Source organism: Macrobrachium rosenbergii, chromosome 28, assembly GCF_040412425.1.
Source record: "Macrobrachium rosenbergii isolate ZJJX-2024 chromosome 28, ASM4041242v1, whole genome shotgun sequence".
NCBI classification, from domain to species: Eukaryota; Metazoa; Arthropoda; class Malacostraca; order Decapoda; family Palaemonidae; genus Macrobrachium; species Macrobrachium rosenbergii.
In genome coordinates this window covers 26088887-26112500 of record NC_089768.1, presented here as the reverse complement: position 1 = coordinate 26112500, position 23614 = coordinate 26088887, and the positions used below count along the sequence as shown (strand labels likewise).

The window sequence follows — 23614 nt, the reverse complement described above, 5'->3', positions numbered from 1 at the left end:
AATGGAATGCTTCCTTTATGAGCATCGTCAGTATTCTGTCTCTCTTTCTCTCTCTCATTATATATTATATATAAATATATATATATATATATATATATATATATATATATATATATATATATATATATATATATATATATATATATATATATATATATATATACGTATGTATATAATTATATAAAAGTATATACAATATAAATATATATATAAAGTATATATAAATATATATACATATATATAGTCTATGATTAAATAATTGCAAGAGACCACAAGAGTCTCTTGTGAACACCAGTGATTAACTATGAAAGCCGAGAATATAGCAGAGTGGAGAATGATTACTATATTTCAATGATTTTCCTTTAAGTGCTTTTCGTTATTGTTTTTGTTACCAAAGCTTCCTATCTAAATATCAGGTACAGTGTCATACACGATTACCGGATTTGTTTTTAAGAACGTTACGAGTTGTCTAAATTTGCCCTTGCTCCCTACTTGCTAATTAGAGAGAGAGAGAGAGAGAGAGAGAGAGAGAGAGAGAGAGAGAGAGAGAGAGAGAGAGAGAGAGAGAGAGAGATGAGCTATCATATTTTTACTGGCTGTTAGCTTCTGCAGTAGCATTTCAAAGAGCAAAAGAGGTTAAGTGATAACACTAATCTCTCGGAGAGACTAGAGGAAAGATCTCTGATTCATTGGAAGAAGCGTCGGTCGAGAGTTTATAATTTCCTTCAGGACGGTCTGACTCTCTAATCTCCCGACCTCATCAGCGGCATTCAATCAAGAACATACAAGTAAACTGATCAAGGAAATCAAAAACAAATATAGCATTTCCAGAACTGGCGATATCCATCTCCATCTCCGTCGCGCGATCTCTGCTCCGGCTATTCCCTTTTCAACATGTCAGATGCATCAAAGTTTCCCATCATCGTGGATATTGACTATTTAGAGTCCGGGTTTATACGGAGTCAACTGACTTCACAAACTTATCAAAAGATGTTGCATGATATATCTCTGAAACTGCCAATCCAAAATATTTCATCCAACGAAATGTAAAGATGACAGCATTGGTACATAATATACATATAGTATATGTGTATATATATATATATATATATATATATATATATATATATATATATATATATATATATATATATACTGTATATATATATATATATATATGTATATATATATATATATATATATATATATATATATATATATGTGTGTGTGTGTGTGTGTGTGTGTGTATACGTGTTTTGTATATTTATATGTGTGTGTATCCGTGTGTGCGTATTTTTCCAATTTGTTTTACTTACGAATGTTTATAAACAGAAGCGAATGTCCAACTACATTTTATGTTTATTATTTCTAAATCTGTACGTGTAAGGTCTAAAACTCGATTTTTGTGATGTATAAGTAGTTAGAATATTTCACTTATAAAACACTTTTAAAGTCAAAGTGTTTCAGTGAACTAGTCATGAAATGCTTTTGCATGATTCACCTTTTGCGAAAAAGCACAGCTTTCGAGAGATGATAATTACTAATATAAACAGATCTCTATTAAATATATCCAACAATTAACGCTTCAGAACCTGAGAAGTATTCGGCATTATGAACCGGAGTTTAAAACACCGTGAAGGAATTCCAGTGCAATCAGTACATACTTATGAGGAAAAATCATTCTGGAATTTAATGTTAGAACAAAGCAACCAAATGATGATCTGTTTACTTACATCTCTACATTTTATGAGAAATATCTGCTGCAGAGAGAGAGAGAGAGAGAGAGAGAGAGAGAGAGAGAGAGAGAGAGAGAGACAGCTTCTTTTGGTGGGTATAAGTAAGTCTTTCGCGAAGTAATTTAGACGAAGTTTTTAAAATACTATGGTGATAAATGTTCTCTGAATATTTTATGTTTTAGAAATTAGTTCTACTCACCACTAGTTACCAATACTAAGCTGCACAGGCTACGTTCCTTATAACTGAAATAAACCCATGAGTCTCAATATAGCGTAATTAGGCTGAAAAATAACTACCCTAACATCTCGGAAAAAAAATACGTATTTTTTTACCCAAACGAACTTGATTGTATGCCAGATCTTGATACTGCACCTATGAGGCAGTGTACTTTCTATAATTTTTTTCTATTTGATTTGTTTCTCTTCTCAGGATAAAATTCGTAAATCAATTAAGACGAGATTCATTTTTTCTGACCATAAGTGTTGAAACCAGCATACTGTTTGCTTTCCTTTTACCTCCGTATTTCTAGATCCAAAAATTTCCCTAATTATCCATGACCCGCTTTTTCTCTCTTTTTTTTTCTTTAGTTGTTGCCTTCCCCTTTCCCTTAAAACCGTATTTTTTCTCCAGTTCCCCTTAATTCACGCTTCGTTGTCTCACTGATCTGTCCGTCTGCTTCTAAATTATTCGTGTTAGCTTGTCATTACTCATGCTTACATGTGATGGTTGATAAAAATTTAAATTGAAATAAAGTACGTAGTATCGTAAAGATGTTTGTTAATAACATTGGACTGAGAAAGGTTATGGGGCATGTCTTCAACTGACATACAGGAATTACTAGATAATAACTGAATGATCACTGTTTCCTCCAAAAGAGATAAAGAAGGTAATCTGTCTCGGAATCTCAAGTCTCTACCCATGAACAAAAATTCGATACCTTTTCGACAAAGATCTCAGCGGCATATTCATGTTATATGCAATCAAAAGTCCCATCTTACGGTCATTCGCATTTGAATAACCAGAGAGGATTTTTACAGATTTGGTCGGATTTAAAAATCACAGAGAGAGAGAGAGAGAGAGAGAGAGAGAGAGAGAGAGAGAGAGAGAGAGAGAGAGAGTTTTCTTGGATGAATAATCTGTAAATATTTTTGGCATTGGCAAGAGAATTAGTCTTTTTACATATATACATAAGACCAATCAAAACATCACTGAGAGAAATGCATGGTCTTAATCATCTTTGGACAAATCAAATAGGGACGTTTACGTAATAGTTTTGCAATAATCTGAAGTAAAAATGCTGTGTAATAATGAATTTTTGCCTTACAAGTATATAAAATTTGATATCTTTACACAGATGCTTATCTGCCTGAAGAAGCTGTTTTGTTACCTAATCATAACGTTGCCTTTACCAAGATGGAATGATATGTCCGCTGTACTAGCCTATTCAGCAATTTATATATGATTTAGGGACAAGCATACTTTGTATATTTTTACTTGTTTTAGCGCTTTCAGGTCATAAACTCTTTCCATAACTATCAACGTCGTATTTCTTTACTTTTGCTTTCTTAATTTGTTTGTCCAATTCCCCTCTCAATTAACACCGATTTTTTCCTCGGTTCCCCTTAATTCACGCTTCGTTATCTCTCTGTTTCTCTCCCCCTCCCTCTTCATCCAACCCCCCCTTGTTCTAAATCATTTGAGCATGTCAATTATTTGCATGATGATGTAGATATGATATGACATTTCTCAAATATTCACAGAAATCTATCGAAATTATATATAATACATACATACATACATATATATATATATAATATATATATATATATATTAATATAGAAATACGCACATGTGTATGTGTATATATATATACACATATATTTATTATATATTATATATATGTTTATATATATAAATATATATAAACATATGTCTATATTAATATATAGGTATATACATACATATATATTTACTGTATAATACATATATATGTTTATATAGATAAATATACATATATATAAACATATATACACAATATATATATGTATATATATCTATATTTATTATATATATATATATATATATATATATATATATATATATATATATATATATATATATATATATATATATTATATGAACTCAACAGCACAGCACATTGCGAACCTGAATGATATTTAGTTTTTTCAGGAAAGATTAATTACAATTCTTTCCGTGAAACAGTGGAGCAAGTCAGTTTGGTGTGATATATAGAGCAGTTTTGCAAATTTCCGCTAGCCAATAAGAATACGTAAAACTTACGTGAATGATTTAGACTGCTAGGAAAATCAGAAGATTTTTGATCGTTATAAAAGCATGTTGAGCATTGTTTAATTCACAGGGACTCTAGCTTAGTTAGAATAATAGATGTGATGTTCACGATAAAAAAAAACTGGAACCAAGCAGACAATTAGTTTTCGTGGGAATTAGTTATACTAGTCGAGTCAGCACAAGACTTCATACAAAAAATCTTATAGATAAAGCATGATACCTACAGAGAAGAACCAAAAACGACACAGTTGCATACTTTTGTGTGTGTATGTATGTGTGTATGTTTATATATATACGTACGTATGCATACATGTATATGATTATATATACACCATATATGCCAGAATAAATAATATATCATTTAGCATGAGCATTTAATCTATGGGAATGGACCAGAAACGGCAAAGACGAATAGTCACGTATACATATATACTGTAAATGTGTTACATATATACTCGTATATATATTATACATGTATACACATACCCTGTAAATATGTATATATAATTATAAACACTGCTGCTGGAACTTATCATTTGCATCACGCATGTATGAAGTAATTTGCATTAACATTTATCAGACACAGAAGTACCTTTGAAAACTGAAAGCTCATTAAACGCGAGTAGCGGAGACCGGATGAAATTACTGTAGTGTATAGCGTTCTCTGCCGAAGCATACTAATGCCAACATATAACAAAAAATCTATAATTAAATCACAACATTGAAAGTAACAATTTAGAAATAAAAGATAAATGGCGAGGTTCACTATGAGGCTCATTTTATAACCCTCAAACTTTGCTATTGAAAACATTCCAAAACTTACAAAAACAATATATAACTAAACTCCTTCAAATAATTAATAAATAAAAAAACACTTTAGAGTATAGTAATGAATATGCAATTCCTTATTTTTCTAAGGCACATTGCCGCTGATAGTGAAAAAGTTTGCAACTTTGAGTATGCAATAAAAGGAAAACTTTCCTCTCCAGGCCAGTGTCTTTGCATTATTAATTCCTTCAACCACCTTTTACATATTATTCATATCTGGACCTTGGGAAGGGAAGTAATAACAGTTATCTAAAATTTATTCTGAAAATTGCAAATCTCCATATCTTAAAGCTAAACTACTCTTATAACCTCATATTTGCCTATTACATTCTGAGCTGGATGCTTTAAGTTGAATAATAGTTTGGTATGTGCATTTTCATTCACTACCAATAAGATAAGTGTTCCGTTATCATATCAGTTCTAACCTTGTGCTGAAATTACCAACAGTTGTAACTTTCATCCTGTACAGAAAGTAGTTAACATGTCACTGAAGTCTTCGTTAATTCATTAATCACAGCCCGTATTTTCCCAGGGTGTGGGAATACGTTAAACTGTTTCTATTTGGTTGTTGTTTTGATGTAACATGATTACTGCTTCCTTTATTTAATTCTTCATTAACAATACATTTTTACGCAGCAGTATAGCAACATTATTATTTTCCTTGTTCAAAGAGTATGTCCGCTTAATGAGTAAGTCCGCTTAATATGAAAAAAACAATACTTATAAATAAATAAAATAGTAGTGGACAGCCATAATATTAAAATTTCTGCATTTACCACTGAGATTTCTTAAGGATACCTACTCTGAATATTCATACCAAATAGCTTTTGAGATAAAAGTAAGTTTCAAATATATAATGCTTTTGGGATATTTACTCTTTTGATTTCCTCCCCTTTCCTTCCTTCCCCTCTCCTCGACCCCTCCTCTTCCTGTCTGTTGTGGACACATATTCCACTTTTTCATACTATTTTAAAACTGCTGATGGTATTTATTATGTAAGCCACATCATCTGTTATTATTTATATCATGCAAATTGTTGTCTTTTTAATCGTGAAACAACCACATCTTCATGTTTATGCCAGGTAACAGGCGAACGTCTGTAAATATATGTTATCGACGAACTAGGCTACAAGATGAACATGCCTAAATAAATATGACAGATATATAATATGAGATGATGGTAACTTTATACCACAGGTCCTCCTGACTTTCAAATTCACCTATACTCGAATCGATAAATACGAAATTCTCTCTCTCTCTCTCTCTCTCTCTCTCTCTCTCTCTCTCTCTCTCTCTCTCTCTCTCTCTCTCTCTCTCTCTCTCCTCATGGCATTAACAAATATAACTTGGCAATCTCTAGAGCAAACACTCCGTTGCCAGAAGTAAACACCAGCTCTGGAAAAATTGAGATTTTTATCGTTTTCTCGCAATACATGAAGCTTTCCTTCAGATTTTTTTTAATATGTAATTATTTTTTTACATAAAGGCTTTAACAAGCAATTAAAATCTCAAAAAAATCTAGTTGTCCCGTTACAGATGATCATTCTGCAATATAATTTCATTTAAGTGTATTGCCGTTTTTAATTTTGCAGAAAGATTATACAAATACTGTAATCATTATTGTGTTCAACAACGTCTATATATATATATATATATTCACGGCAGAGAGAGAGAGAGAGAGAGAGAGAGAGAGAGAGAGAGAGAGAGAGAGAGAGAGAGAGAGAGAGAGATCTCAAGCATGAAAAAACTAAGAGACCACTCCCACTCCAGCTATACACCAATTTCATTAAAGCGTTATGCTTCTTTAGAATCGTAGTCCGAAAACTCCTCTTGCTATCATAGTTTATAAAAGCCGACATCAGTCTTCAAAGCTTTCAGCGCTGGGCTAGGAAAATACATAACCTTTTCGACATCAAAGTAATATTACAGAATGCCATAACAAACTTGTCTCAAACGTAAATGTATTGTTTGTTCAAATGCAGAAAACACTGGGTCGGTATAAAAACGTTTAAGGCTTTAAATCTTGAAACTTCATAAGAACTAACTTAGAACACAAGGCGGTACTGTAACATCGTCATTGCTGAAACAGTCTGCACTCAGAGTTAAAATTAATGAATACATGTTGTAACCCCGGACCCTTTTGCCAGGCAAGTAAATATTTTTGTTTTAAATGCTAAAAGTGAGCACAATGGGCAAGATATTACGTATTACGTTACAGATTGCCACGACAATACAATATTTGAAATTCAGGAATTGGAACATTCACTAGAATATTTTTTTTACATTAATTTTGCAGTGTCTCTATTTTATTGTAATACCATCCAAAGAATTTTTTTTTATTTCTACCAGAAAGTAAAATATCTGTTCCGTTTCTTCATATTTTTGTAACGAGGTTTTCCTGAGAGTTTAGTTTTTTTTAATCCGTAGGACTTGAAATCTTATTTGGGCTATTTTACTGAACTTTTAACATCAATAATAATTGGGTAATTTATCAATCAACTTTATAACCGTAAAACCAAAAGTACTAAATAAAATTTTAATATCTTGTGCCTTTCGTCATTTTCAGCCCACCTGTGACATTGATAGTCACAGGTATAAAAGCATACATGAATGCTCTGATACACATCGGTAACTCAGTAACGGATAGGCATTAATTTACAAAAATGTGTGTTTTACATTGTGTTGTATTCAAGTTTGGTGGTTGGTTATCTATAAAACAATGAGTAAGTGATGTCTATGGTTATTTAAAAGAAATAATGGTTGTTGTAAATGCGTAGCAAAATGCTATATTCGAATAGCATGCCGAACTAGAGCTATCCCAGAGCTTTTTGTCACTGGGGGTTACCGGTACAGCGGAGGGGGGAAGGGTCGGTGGACTGTTGGTAAGCAGTAAGTGAAACATGGTACCAGAATACCGTAGAGTTTATTATCCGCCCTGCTTGCACGTTCACGAACGAGAAAAAACATTTTTACAATTTAGACTTCTTGACAATTAGTTACACCTTATATATAACATTTAAAGAATTTAGGTTAGTAACCATCACGGGTCTTGACATAGGCGATCAAAGTGTAACATAATTAACGCATTAACTAATCAGCATAAGAGCGGTGTTACAGAGAACCTATGTATTACAATATTACACGAGAAAGATGCGTAAAATCCTCGAATCTTTAAAGAAATATTTTGGAAAAGATTCTTATCCAGAAAACCCTATTTCAAAAACATTAAAAATCCTTTTATCGATACTTCCTAAAAAAACAGATAAATAAATAAAAAATGAAAGAAAACTATATACTTAAAGTGTTATTCTTTTTATTAACAATAGTGCTTGTATTCTTTTTTTTTTACGAAAATAGTGCTGACTGTATATTAGCCGAGTGGTAGAAAATGTATGGTGAGGCTTATCATCGACCGTGGATGCTAAAAGGTTCAGATATTAAAACGGAATAAGTACATAAAAAATTAACAATGAATTCGAAGGCTTTTAAAAATAATTGAGCGCCACCAAGAGCACTAATGATGGTCATAATCGCATTAAATCTCTTTTTTTCTCTATCTGTCTGTCTCGTATCATGGTTAAAGTTTAAAAGTTATTCAGTACATTAGGTGGGCGTCTAGCAGGTTGTAAAAACTTTTGCATTACGGCCCCAGTTTTTTCTCGTAGATTCTTGAACACCAGCGAAGGTTTTGAATAAAAGATAACCCAAATCTAAATCTCACGAGATATAACCACAGTTTTATTTGAACACTTCAGTTTAGATTGGATTAATATACCGCAATACTCTTTGCTAGTATCATATGAGATTTTAAACAGAAAAGATAGATTTTTGTGTGTCACGAATGAACGTTCTACCAGATAGATTACTAAAGAAAAATCGACAGCTTCTAAGCATGCGTATGCACAGACACATATATGTACATGCACGTGTGTGTATCTAATATATATATATATATATATATATATATATATATATATATATATATATATATATATATATATATATATATATATATATATATATATATATATATATATAGATGGTAATAATCTTGGAAATCTTAGCTTAATGATTAAAGAACATTCTTTATTTTCTCTATCTCATCTGTCTTGAGAATCAATAAAAAATCAATAAAATTGTTAATAAAAGCAAAAATTAACGAAATATAAAATGAACAAGTAAATACAAACTAAAAAGGGTGAGACGTAAAATAACGAAAAATTATTCACAAACATAAAAATAGAAAATAAAACTATAGTGAAATGTAAACAAACTACCACTCACAAAGTAAAATATTTGTAAAGTACTATGAAATTGCGATAGCTAGTTGAATACCAGGAGTTGTTGTTCAATTCCGGCTTCATCTTTTTTTCAGCGACTCTGAAATCAAAAGGTCCAGTCTGTTTGAACGAAAATCCAGGTCAGTGAAAGGATGGTCCTGTGCTAAACTGGTTTGGCAGAAAAGGGTGGTTTGGAAGGGAAAAAGTTCTAACAGAAAGATCTGTGTTCCAAAATTCTCCTGAGCCAGCGGAACTAGATCCCACGCATCTCACAAGTGAACAAGTAAACGACACAGGAATTAAGGTCCACAAGGTAGGATCTCTCTCTGATCTTATTGAGATTGAAACTGATTTGGGGAAACAATGCTTAAGTATTTCTTGTAACTTTTATTTGAACACTTCAGCAATTTATGTACTTTACATTGCAGATTAATATACCGGTCTGGGACAAAACTTTTCATTTAAAAAATTTGCTAACTTTGTAAAATACAAAAATGGGATATGAGTTTTCAGCAAAACTGGAGAAAAGATATCTTGATGAAATTTTAAAATCACAACAAACATTGTGGTAGTTTGTTTACAACTATAGTTTTATTTTCATATTTTTATGTTTGTGTTTTTAATTTTTAGTTATTTTACTTTTAGTTTGTATTTAAAGCTGAAATTTATTATGACAATTCATTTTATTATAATTTTATTGATTGTCATCATGTTTTTTCAGCCTGATGATATGTAATAAAGAACAGACACATATATTTATCACATATACGTGTGTGTATGTATATATATATATATATATATATATATATATATATATATATATATATATATATATATATATATATATATATATATATATATATATATATATATATATATAATATATATATATATACATACATACTGTATATATATATATATATATATATATATATATATATATATATATATATATATATATATTATATACATATTATAAACATATATATCTATATATAGATATATATATATATATATATATATATATATATATTATATATATATATATATATATATATATATATATATATATATATATATATATATATATATATATATATACATATGTTTATATACATATATCTGCATATCATAAAAAATATCATAAAGTAAAGTTACATTATGGTACGATCTTCAGTGAATATTTTATCAGTTATTCTCTCACTTTTTCATTTTATTGCAGTCTCGACGATCTTTGTACCTTGAGCCAACTTCTGACAAGAAACTTTACTGTTATTCATATCATTTGTTATAAACACAGCGAATGTTTCACTGGACGTCCTTGTCAACACTGGTCTCATACTTGATGATCTATAAAAATGATGAAATTCGTCACTCGTTTATTGTCTTTGGAATGAAAAGTATCCGACTCTTTTCTTAATCATTCATTCGTACTGTTTTGACTGGGCGTATTCCTGCCCAAATTATTTTCTCTTCGGCCTTTGAGCTAAATATATCTTAATTCAGGAGAGCAGTTATGTAATTTTTTCAAAAAATAAAGAGCACTTCATTTGCAGAGGGCTACTTGCAATTAATAATGAAGTTCTTGCGCCTTAAAATACGGAAATTAAATGTGAAAGGCAACTGATTAACTTCTGTGGCGAAAATACCAAATCCCATGAAGATTTGGTATATTTAGAAGTATGATCTTGGATTTTTTTCTTCAGTATAATGCAATGACAGGAAAAATAACTAAAAAGGCCTCTGAACGATACTGGCTTCTCGGGCCTAATCGTGACGTATTCCAATTCACAATCTGTCAGGACGATTGGCAAATTCTTAGTAATCACTGTACTTGAGTTTGTTAACTTAATGTTCAGGATCCCATATGAAAACTTATAGATGGAATGTTATAAGGAAACCAATGAGTTCACGGGTAGACCCCTGAACAATGACAAGTAAAACGTGAGTTAAAGCATACGGCATAGTGAATTTGTGCTCAGTTTTGTAGTGCTGCAATAAACCTCAAGAAAGGCGGCCAGTACAAGAATGCGCAATACTGAAATTCTACCAGAAACTGACTAACAGTACGATGCTGGTAGTTTCATGAAATCTACTGCAAATTTGAAAGAGAGAGAGAGAGAAGAGAGAGAGAGAGAGAGAGAGAGAGAGAGAGAGAGAGAGAGAGAGAGAGAGAGAGAGAAATATTTATCAATATTTTAAGAGAATTGCTAATGAAGTGGTTTGAGCTCAGTGCAAAGGCATTAAGTTAAAAACGTCTTAAGTCAAAATAAGAGCATTTCAGTTGTTGGAAACGTGGATGTTTTACTGAAGAAAATATGTCCTCATAAGGAATGAGTTCACTGATTTTCAACTTTTCGAAATTTTCAATACTGTCGTTTGGTGAATGTTATAAAATCTAATAATACATCCGCTAAACTAACATGTTTTCGGGAGTTCTGAATAATGACTATAGTCTTTATTAAGAGTTCTTTAAAAATTCCAATTATAAGGCCATTGAACATTTTTATACCAGCTTCGAGGACTCGGCGTTTGAACAAACTTAACAGATAATTTAATTTACATGGGCGGCAGAATGTTTGAACAGGGAATCTTTAATATTCCTCTGAAGTCGACAGAGCTCAATATTTTCTTAAACGAACACAGGAAGCTTTGAGGAATAGGGTCACTTTTTATAAACTGTGATAGCAGCAGGAGATTTTGAAGCACCATTTCAAAGAAATTCGACTCTGTAATCAAATTGAATGGTACACAGTTTCGGGAAGGTCTCTATGTTTACCATGTTTAGTCTCTATGTTTTGATCTCCGTAAACACACTGGAATCTATGTATATATATATATATATATATATATATATATATATATATATATATATATATATATATATTTATATATATATATATACATATATATATATATATATATATATTATATATATAATATATATATATACATATATATATATATATACGTATGTATATATCTCACCTAATCTTTTCTGATTCGAAATTAAAAGATATATATATATATATATATATATATATATATATATATATATATATATATATATATATATATATATATATATATATATTTATATATATAACATATTTATGTATATAACATACGTATATGTATATATATACAGTATATATATATATATTTTTTATATATATATGTTATATATATATATATATATATGTGTGTGTGTGTGTGTGTGTGTGTGTGTGTATGTATATATCTCACCTAATCTTTTCGATTTAAAATTAAAAGACGAAAAATTGTCTAAAGTGGCAATAAAAAAAAAGTGACATAACCTCCTGTTTACTTCCTGTACAAGGCCGCAAAAATTTCTTAAATGGTTAGTTATATAACGGTTGGTTTCTTTTTATATTGCAAAAGGTTTAGTCTTTCGGTTAACCTTTCTATTCTAACCCAGTCTGGGAAAGATATGTTTTTTTGCGCACCAATTTAGGAGGATAACCAGTCGTAGTCTCTCGGCTTTTGTTTGTAAAACGTCATTTAAATTTGACTCTCCAAATCTATGAGGCAAATTGAAGAATTTCGAATTTTCCAACCTCATTCTAGGGAAAGCAGCATCCCGTTGCGTGGTATATAATCACAGATTATTGGAATTAAACTTCAAAAGTGAATATCATTTCGTGAGCTAAGTCATTAGGATTTCACGTGTGTCCAGAAAAATTCCATTTTGTTTGATCGTCTTTATTAGGTGTTACATAACAGAAATCTATCTGTCACTCGTGGTTCATTTTTCTGTCAGAATTCGATGACTGTTCCAGTGAAGGTTTTCCATGATCAGATTAACATCCCCGTTTCTAATTTCTGTTTATAAAGTTTTGCATTTATCTAAGATACTATATACAAACAATTACCCACACCTGCCGACTACCACCCACACACATGTACTGTATACTCATCTATCTATCTATCTATCTATCTATCTATCTATCTATCTATCTATCTATCTATCTATCTATCCATCTATTTAGATATATTTGTGTTTTATGATCTGTGATTGAATTCTTCAATCATACAAATCTTATTTTAATCTCTGAAAGCAAAAACATCTAAAAGTTATTACAGGCCGCAAGGAATTTTAACAATACTTTAAACTGTGTTGTTATATTTTAAGAGCCACTTCAGCATATGACCAAAAAGTTAAGTCACGTAAGCGAAAATTCTGGGACAACAGTTACTCCAGAGTTCAAGGCCGATATATAAATACGACATAGTTCTTTGACTGTTGAGAAGCATGCTGAACTGGTCTTATTACTATTATGGCAGTGTATATATAAAGTATATATATATATATATATATATATATATATATATATATATATATATATATATATATATATATATGTATATATATATATACATGTATATATAATATATATATATTATATATATATACATACATGTATAATATATATATATATATATATATATATATATATATATATATATATATATATATATATAATATAATATATATATATATATATATATATATATATATATATATATATATATATATATATATATATATATATTGCTCATTTCCTTCTGTTACCTGATGCTTTAAAAACTAAAATGATAATCTAAAAGATATTCAAATAAAAAAAATGGAACATGAAACTGCACTTCAGGGTATTATAAACAATGCTAATGGATTTTAGTTAAATTTTATGCATAATTCAGTTAGTCTCTTCGTCCGTGCAATAAAGTTTTTTCTTTATGATAAGCCTACTTTTGCAAGACATAACATCCAAAGCTCTTGAATCAATTTAATGAACAGAAACAATCTTCAGTGCCTCCTAATAAAGAACATCTTTGATAAAATTTCAGTCAAATAAATCCAAGTCTGAGGCGAATATTCAGTTACTTTAATTTACCGCGAGCTCATATAGCAAAGCAATAAATATATAAATTAATAAATACATACATAAATCAACTCTGGTTACTTCATGGTCGAATGGTATTGAAATAAAACACTTGTCAAAAGCTCCTGAGAATAACAATTATAATACTTTATATGTCACCACAGGCCATAGATTTATACTGAAATAAAAGAAAAAACCTTATGCACTTCTATAGAAGAGAGAGAGAGAATGCGATGTGCTGATGATGCCAAACAAACAACATTCCTGGAGTCAAGAAAACTAACTTAAACACTAATAAATGAACACAAGGTTTTGAATAAGAATATTTTAAAAACTTGAAATATACAGTAAAATTTTCAATCTCTTCTAGGAATGAAAAAATAAATACCTCGCAAATAATCATACATATTAAATAGGTTCTTAGGATTACTAGACGTTGCCAGGATTATCTTCCCTTACTATCCATCACAAGCAACTATACACTGGTAAGGTTGTTGACCTACTGTTTTGCTGAAGTTATTTCCACCCAATATGTCCTCCATTCGAACAATACGTGTATCAAATAGCAAGACACAGAAAATTTGACCAGCTTCATTAAGCTGGACTTTCGAATCTCACTGCGTGCCATTACTACTCGTATTTCGATGACTACGAGTAGGTGAAAGTCTAATTCAAGGTTGGAATTTATATAAAGAAAGATTATCACCCTCCACCAGGCCCTTTTCTTTTCCCCCGGCTGGGGACCGCCTGTGGTGCATAAACCCGGTAACAACTCATATAACTCAGTTATGTGTGTAACAAGCTGAGTCCTAGAGATAACACTAATCTGCTAAAATTCCATTGTAATGAAGACTGGGGAGGAGACATTTTCAAGTTATGGGTCGTTCCAGTTCTCTTCCCCAATATCCAGGAGGAGATTTCGGGTGCGTTTACTTCGCCATAAAAGTGAAAATTTACGCCGCGTTTAAAAATGGGATTACTCCGCGATGTTAGTGGGTAGTTACGTACAGCAATAATGAGATGGCGCTTGCACATCATTGTCAAGTTTAGAACAGCAATCCTATTTTAACCGAGTATTGACAAGATGTTATGAGGAAGGAAACGTAACACAGGGAGAAAAGAAGGTCTGAAATAGCATAGTGGCAGCCGTCCAAGACTACAAAAAGAGAGGAAGACAAGGAACAAGTGAAAAAGCAACAATTATGAACGTTTCGCTCGAAGTGGCACATTTGAGTGTCGATAAATCATGCGTGGCATATTTTCAGAAGAAAGCCACAAACTGTTCTATGCCACTCAAAAAAAGGAAGATAGATAAGGCAAAAATTTTTTCCCATTATTCTGATATCAAACTTTCGGAGGCTGTGTGACAAAACTTTGCGAGCCCATTAATCAAATTTTTAGTTATTTTCTAGGCTGTTACATTTTGCCAGTGTTCATTGCTTAACTTTACTTATTTGTTTTATTTATAACTGTACCGCAACAGACTACCCAACGACAAGAGCTACAAACTCACAATTAGGTGCAGGAGGTTGGAAGGCTTAGGTTATTTAGAGGGCATTGTTTTGAAACGTTGGTTCTTAACTTCGTCATTTCAGTGATTTGCAACACCATTTCCTTTCTTCCAAGAGGGTGTTCCGTTTTCTCTCTCCAATTATGTTCCTGTTTTCTTTGGTCACATTTCCAGCTCACAATTCTGTCAACGTTTTTGCGGCCGCAAAATGAGTCTTGCTCGACAGAAATTCTTCCAAGTTTGTGCCATCAATTACGCTAATTGCAGCAAGCCAGTGCAAGAATTCTTATTACTGCGTGCTGTCACAATTTCCTTTTCTTAAAACCCAGTAGCTAATACATATTTAAAAATTTTAAATCTTTAAGACATTACTTTAATAAAGCATATGCGCAAGGACTCTAAAGGAGATGCTCATACGTGTTAAGGCTGATTCAACATACAAAGAGTATCTTTTGACATGGAAATTTTAGTTAAAATAATACATTATTTTTTCCTTTTTTTCCAGCAGAGGGTTACGGTTCCATCTCCAGCCTAACATAAAAAAAGGAACTTCAGTCGAATCTCCCTACGATATATTTTACACAAAATGTTTTTACCCGGCCATCTGACAACTATTGTGTGGCTGACAAGCACGTACCTATGTAAGTATAAAAATATTATATACGTTTTTTATAGAATAAAAATAACTGTTCAAATAAAAAGTTTTTGCATAACTGTTAAATAATTACATTTGTTACCACAAATATAAGTTTATTAGTTAACTTTATTTATGTTCTTCGCCATATTTTCTGATATCTGGTAAAATATAAAAATACATAGGCTAAATATAACAAAATATGATTTTTCGCTAAAAGGTATTTATGACTGTTATTACAATTAAATTGCTATTTTCTGATAAACTTGGATAAATTAATCTAATCAACATTTGCAATAATTTAGCTACTGCTGCTATTGTTGTTGAGGTTATCATCACCATTCTTGAAGAAATTCAATGCAGCTCACACTAAATCTTTGACAATACAGAAAGAAACAAAAAAATAATTACGGATATAAAGTCTAAATACTGTAAATATTGGGTGATTGCCATCTCTCACATGACCTCCTCTTGTAAAAAACAATCAGGTGGACTAAGTTGTAAACACATATTGCAGAACATATGAAAAATACAGAAAAATTAAAAAAAGTGTAAACACCTGTTGTTCGAAGTGAATGAATAAAGTGTTTATTTCGTAAACAGTCTGGAAAGAAAATAATTAATGCTATCCAGTTAAGTTCAAGTGGATGTTGTAAAGTTTCGTTTCTGGCGAGTGGTAATGTTTGGGACAAATGGTATGATGTTAGACACTCATCTCCAGAGTCTGCACTGACTTGGATTAAGTAACACCGTTATTGTGTAGAATTTATATATGCTAAAGCGTACAACATAAACTGAAGATAAACCTGTTAAAGAATATATAGAAATAAACATCTCACAGCGGACATATCTTTTAATTGACATAAGGCATAAGGCCAACAAGCTTGAAAGAGGTGAATTATTTGAAGTACAAAACGCTCACTCAGTTTCAAAATGTTCTTTCTGAGGTAAGAGCCAATTTCCCGGACAATGTGGTAAGTTTAATGGGTAAGCCATATTTCACAAGAAAACTTCATCTAGTATAGCACAAATGGGTGGTATAAACATATTTCCAAACTAGAATGTTTCGTTCGTATACTTTACCAAAACTTAAGTGGTTTATGATAACATTATATACATTCCGTTATGTTTAAAAAGCTGAACTATTTCGTTCTTATGTTCATTATATTTACGTGCAACAGCGTTCGTAAAGAAAATATATTTTGTAATATTACTGCATTAAATGACGAAAGTGTTTAACATATAATAAAACCATCAACTACACACATCGAGTATGTACATGAACTCAGCTTCACAGAGCCTTCAACTTACACAGCCATTAATTATTTGTGAGGCTTATCTCCCTCGCCCTTTATTGATCTAAGCACACATCAAGAGAGAGAGAGAGAGAGAGAGAGAGAGAGAGAGAGAGAGAGAGAGAGAGAGAGAGAGAGAGAGAGAGAGAGAGAGAGAGAAATCAAATGCATGCATGAAATCGCACACCCTGAAGTATGGACTATATATATATATATATATATATATATATATATATATATATATATATATATATATATATATATATATATATATATATATATATATATATATATATATATATACACAAACACACACCAGTGTGTGGTGTGTGTGTGTTTTGAGCGTGCACGCATGTACGAGTGTCGTAAAAGACAAGGAGAAAGGGAAGGAAGGATTTGTTAGTAACTACAGATGTGCCTGGTATAATATTTTACACCTGAAGGCCTATTTTTCAATTACTATTCCCATTTATCACGTTCAGTAATTTATTTCCCATGAGAATACCACTTTCACATGTCCGGGATACTTAATTCCTCTTTGCTTGTCTCCCGTGTCCTTCCTACAGTCGTCAAACTTTCTTTTCCCAAACTGAGTCGGTTCCTTCGACACCTCGACAAATACAATTCTGTTTTTCGTCGCGTCCCTCACATTCTCTCACCTGCGCCTTACCCATTTCTTACCACCCGTCGCTGCCACTTGTGCTCCTGACAACACAATAATAGGCGCGCGCTTTCTCATTAGCGTTGTACCTGCGGAGTCTCCGGGTTATATCCTCTTCGGACGTCATCGCCATCTTTATTGCGCTATCCGGCTTGCTATTGATGGCAACACCAGCCATGCTATCCAATTTACCTCCTTTTCATGAGATGTTTTTCTTTTATTGTATCAGCCGAGGTAAATCCAGTGACATATTTCGCAGTTATCATAATATCACTTTTTCATCTTTCGCTTTTGTTTCAAGATTGCTAGCATTTTGCAAAGGCAGGGATCTTCGTTTTATTCGATGAAATAACTTTTCAGTATTTTCCTAAACTTCTTCTAAACATTTTTGCAAACTGATAGAATGTTCCTAGAAATTCAATTACACTTCAACTTACATATACCCACACACAGGCATCGGATAAAATCGTTTGTATGTATTTATGTATATGTATGTCTGTGTATGTATATATATATAATATAAATACATACACACATACACAGACATACATACATACATACATACTACATATTTACATACATACATACATACATACAAACGATGTTATCTTATGCCTGTGTGTGGGTATATGTTTGTAAGTTGAAGTGTAATGGAATTTCTAAGAACATTCTGTCAGTTTGCAAAAATGTTTGTGAGAAGTTTAGGAAAATACTGAAAAGTCATTTCATAAAAAAAAAGAACATCCCAGCCTTTGCAAAATGCTAGTAATCTTAAAACAAAAGGCGAAAGATAAAAAAAAAGTTATATCACGGTAACTGCAAAAATGTCACAGCATTTGACCTCAGGAAAAGTTATAATGAAACATATTTCGCGAAAAGGAGGCAAACTGAATAGTATGGCTGGTGTCACCATCAACAGCAAGCCGGATAGCGCAATGTGGATGACGATAACGTCCACAGGGGATATAACCTGAAGACTCTGCAGGTACAATAATAATTATATATATATATATATATATATATATATATATATATATATATATATATATATATATATATATATATATATATATATATATATATATATATATATATATATATATATATATATATATCTATATATACATACATATATGTATATATCTACATGTATAAATGTATGTATATATATATATATAAATATATATATATACAAACAAACACATATATACATATAAAAATACATATAAAAATACATATATATATATATATATTATATATATATAGATATATAATCATTAACCTGCTTCTCAATCTTAGTTTTATCTAGGAACAATTCTTCTGATTCGGGCCCCCAAAATATTTTGCACCGGATGTACCCTTTCTTATTTACTTTATGCTACAAAATCAGGAGTTGTTTTGAACAATGCCTTTCCTAAATTCAAGAATATTCTCATATATATATATATATATATATATATATATATATATATATATATATATATATATATATATGTGTGTATATATGTATGTATGTATGTATACATATATGTACACATATATATTATATATATATATATATATATATATATATATATATATATATATATATATATATATATATATATATATATATATATATATATATTACCTGATTCAGAGTTCAATAGGTTGCCGTGTTTCGTGCCAAGCACGTACGGCACTTTGAACCCAGCCTCTGCCCGGCAACGATTTGTTGTTTTTCTGAAGAGTAACCTGATAGCATTCCCATCACGACAGGATACTAAAGCAAGTAAGTGCATCTCCATCTTGGCGTATAAATGAAAATCAAAAGTAATAATTCTAGAAAAGAATCCTTTTTGAGAGAGAGAGAGAGAGAGAGAGAGAGAGAGAGAGAGAGAGAGAGAGAGAGAGAGAGAGAGAGAGAGAGAGAGAGATGGGCAGCTGGAAAACTAGAGACAGAATGAAAACAAATTTTTATGAAGGTCTGATACTTATGCCAATTTTGCTATTACAATTTTGTTACACTGTGTTTGCGTCAATGAAACTCATCCACAATGAAACACCTTTGAGAGAGGTAAACTGGGTGAATCTCACCATATTACTTTTAGGGACCCATGCTAACCTACTGACTCCCATCAAACACCCAGTCTTTGACGACATTTTCATTAAATGTCCTTTTAACTTATGCCAGCGGCGTGCGACAATCACTTAGCCACCTATTCCAGTACTTTGTCTTGGCAGTTTTAGAGATTTAAACACTAGCGAATTAAAAACTCTTCTGATCAAATATTTCGTTATTTTTGTAAACTCTGTAATTATCATCGGCACCCATTCACACCAAAGTGCCAATAATTTTTGTCTACTTTGCATGTGTGTCAGCAAGTCCGTCATTCTGAGACATCTACCGAACGATGTCAACATATTTATTTGAATTTTTTTCCCCCACCATTTACGTTCTCTTTCCATAATATGAAAACAATTACCGAGGGTCCATAGATAATCACTCGAAATGCTCTACCGTATACAGAAACTATCCTTAATCAAATCTAATCATAAACATTCCAGAGCTGATTAACTGAGAACGTTAATACATTTCCTTCATCATGATAATTCGTCCTCTCTGAAATGACCGCATCAAAACTAATTTAAGCGCAACGAAGTAAATCTGTTTTATATTTTCCTTTTAATAGTTTCCTCCATCATTGTGAGGCGAGGGCCAATTAAGCAAAATGGTACAATGTTTCTTAGAATTACGCAATTATCGGGACCCGATTCGTTTACCCTGCCAAGGGACTTGTGGTTTAAGATTCTTATTGTGTGTGTGTGTGTGTGTGTGTGTGTGTGTGTGTGTGTGTGTGTGTGTGTGTGTGTGTGTGTGTGGGGCCAGAACGACGGCAGTTCTTATAAGAAACACTGGTGGTCATACGTTTATTCATGTTCAGAGAAATTAAAAGGTAAAAAATAATAACGTTTTCTTAAACACTGACAATATATAACTTAGAAACGTACACACAAACTGCAGTGTTTCTGTACCCATTACCCATTGATAAAAAGAACACCGTAATGAATTAGGTAAAATATAAGAACCTTCTCCTAATTCCATTATATATTATGTGGACGCTTTTCTGATACTCAAAATATGCATTGTTGAAGAGCTTGGGTATACATACACAGTTCAAACATTATAATAAAACAAAATCTAGGAAGGAGCTTACATTCTGGAAATATGCCATTTATATACATCTATATCGTGCTCGATTTCACATATGATATAATCTGTAAACTTCTCCTGTAAAGTTTTGTGATATTTTTGCGATATATCCTAGCACTCCCCCACTGTTCATGGTTAATCAAACAAAAACAAATGAAGAATTAGATTAATCAAAACCTAAATGCTGGTTTATACAACATCTACTACAAGACAGGATTAGAACGACAGAAATGAGAAAAATAACAGTGCTTGATTGAAAAAACCAGATGTTTTATATATTTTTGTAAGCATAGTAAAATCACTGGTATTATTTAAAACACTCTAGTCCTCTGATTTATATGACTGAATTTTAAAACACTTTCTTCATTGATATATTTTATTTTATAAAGACCTTTCTATATTAATATTTTAGTTACTTGATGTCTAGGACACAAGTCAACTTATTATGATGAAATAACTTTCATATAACTTTTTCTGTAATCTGCTGCCAACATTGAAATTACAGCAGGTTAAATTAAGTTTATTATGGATTTTAACTCATGTAATTGATGTAATTTTCCTTAGATATTATATTTTAAGAGGTAATCTGATTATGATGGTTTAGTGACTAAGGCTTGATAACTATATTAGTTTTTTTTATAATCTTCGATTTAGCATTACCAGTAGGCCTAAAGTCCAATATTAACAAAAACATCAAACTCAGTAACAACAACAACAACAACAACAACAACAACAATAATAATAATAATAATAATAATAATAATAATAATAATAATAATAATAATAATAATATTCACACAGACAAATCAGTAGGAAACACCTTCCATAGCCACAATGAATTTTAAACATTGGAAGATAGAGGTAAAGGTACTTTGGTAAAGTATACTAACCTCAAACAAGATCAGATCTGAATTTGCATTGCAGGAGATGGAAAAAAGTTAAAGTAACTCAAAAATAAGAAAAAAACATCGGCGGAGCAAGATATATAAATAATTCAAGTCCATTACCTTTCTCGTGCAAGAATTAAGCAAATACCTTCATATTTTAGTTATAATGTCATGTTAGCAAGCGTGAAGCCAATTAACTATGCTACAAATACTTTCAAATCTATATTCGATAAAAATTTTTTTAAAGTGGATTCCCTTCTACCCTAATCGTTCACTTCACGCCACTCCCCACTAAAACCCGCCGTCGCCCAACAAATGGCTCTGAAAGGAGCAGTTTAAAAACAGACTCCTTCTAAATCACAACTCGGAGATATCTAATTGAAGTAAAGTTGGTATATGTGTCTTATTAATCACCCTGTTATACCACCAAGAGGATAAATTACGTTCCTTAACTGCGCAAAACCTCATTTGTAACTGAAAATAAGAAGCATAAACTCATTACTCAAAGTTGCTTCCTCACATGACTCGCAATATAGAGTGAAATTTCAACCCATGTGATAAGAGGTCCATTATTTCCCAAAATGTTGTTCTGGACGAAATTCAGTGAAATCGTATATGAATCAGCAAATTGCTTCTCAACAGAAATAAGTGAGCGTTAACCAGGTTTCCACTGGAGTTCAAAAGTGTCTGATGATATTATATATTTACACGCTGTACAAGAATAATTCCTTTGACATCAAGCTACAAGTTACACTTGCTAACTTCTCTTGTATAATTCATTCATTAGTACGAGAGAGAGAGAGAGAGAGAGAGAGAGAGAGAGAGAGAGAGAGAGAGAGAGAGAGAGAGAGAGAGAGAGAGAGAGAGGCACATCCCAAGCACTTAACCTTGCAGAGCTAAAGAGGAAACATCTATTCCCTCATGTAACACTGGGATTTAGAGCAAAAATCTCATTAGCATTCACTTCTCCAAAAAGGATGAATGTCGCGAGAGAGAGAGAGAGAGAGAGAGAGAGAGAGAGAGAGAGAGAGAGAGAGAGAGAGCGGAAAATCCTTTTTAGCAAACGAAATTTGCGAGGGATCGTCACTCCCCCTAAACGAGCAGTTGATAGGCTTTATTTATGGATGGGAGCTGCATATGGATCTGGAATTAGTTTCTTGGAAGCTGGGTGAGAGAGCTACGGTGTTCCTGGAAATGGATGGATGGCCATGGCGAGGTTGGTGGAGAGGAGAAGCTGGAGAAGCAAGATTAGGAGCAGAAGAGTTGGATGATAAAAAGGAAGTCAGTTTTAGGAAGTCAAATGGAAATAGAACGTGAGAGATTTGAAATAAGAACAACCCTGTGAGAAGATAAATACCAGGTGAAACGAAAAAGT

The 23614-nt window shown here is 31.7% G+C and overlaps 1 protein-coding gene and 1 long non-coding RNA gene across 4 annotated transcripts in view; one reads left to right on the top strand and one right to left on the bottom strand.

Moving 5' to 3' along the window:
* Positions 1-23614, top strand: part of LOC136854142 (uncharacterized) — a 76941-nt gene that overhangs the window by 9945 nt on the left and 43382 nt on the right. Inside the window, exon 2 of one of the 2 annotated variants that reach the window (XM_067130371.1) lies at positions 16078-16210. In XM_067130371.1, the coding sequence (XP_066986472.1) occupies positions 16156-16210 (55 nt within the window). In that variant the 5' untranslated portion in view covers positions 16078-16155. Of the gene's footprint in view, positions 1-16074; positions 16211-23614 lie in introns of both variants that reach the window. The other variant, XM_067130370.1, reaches the window with a different exon arrangement.
* LOC136854143 (uncharacterized) overlaps positions 1-23614 on the bottom strand; it is a 198370-nt gene that overhangs the window by 150266 nt on the left and 24490 nt on the right. The gene's annotated exons all lie outside the window — the stretch shown is intronic.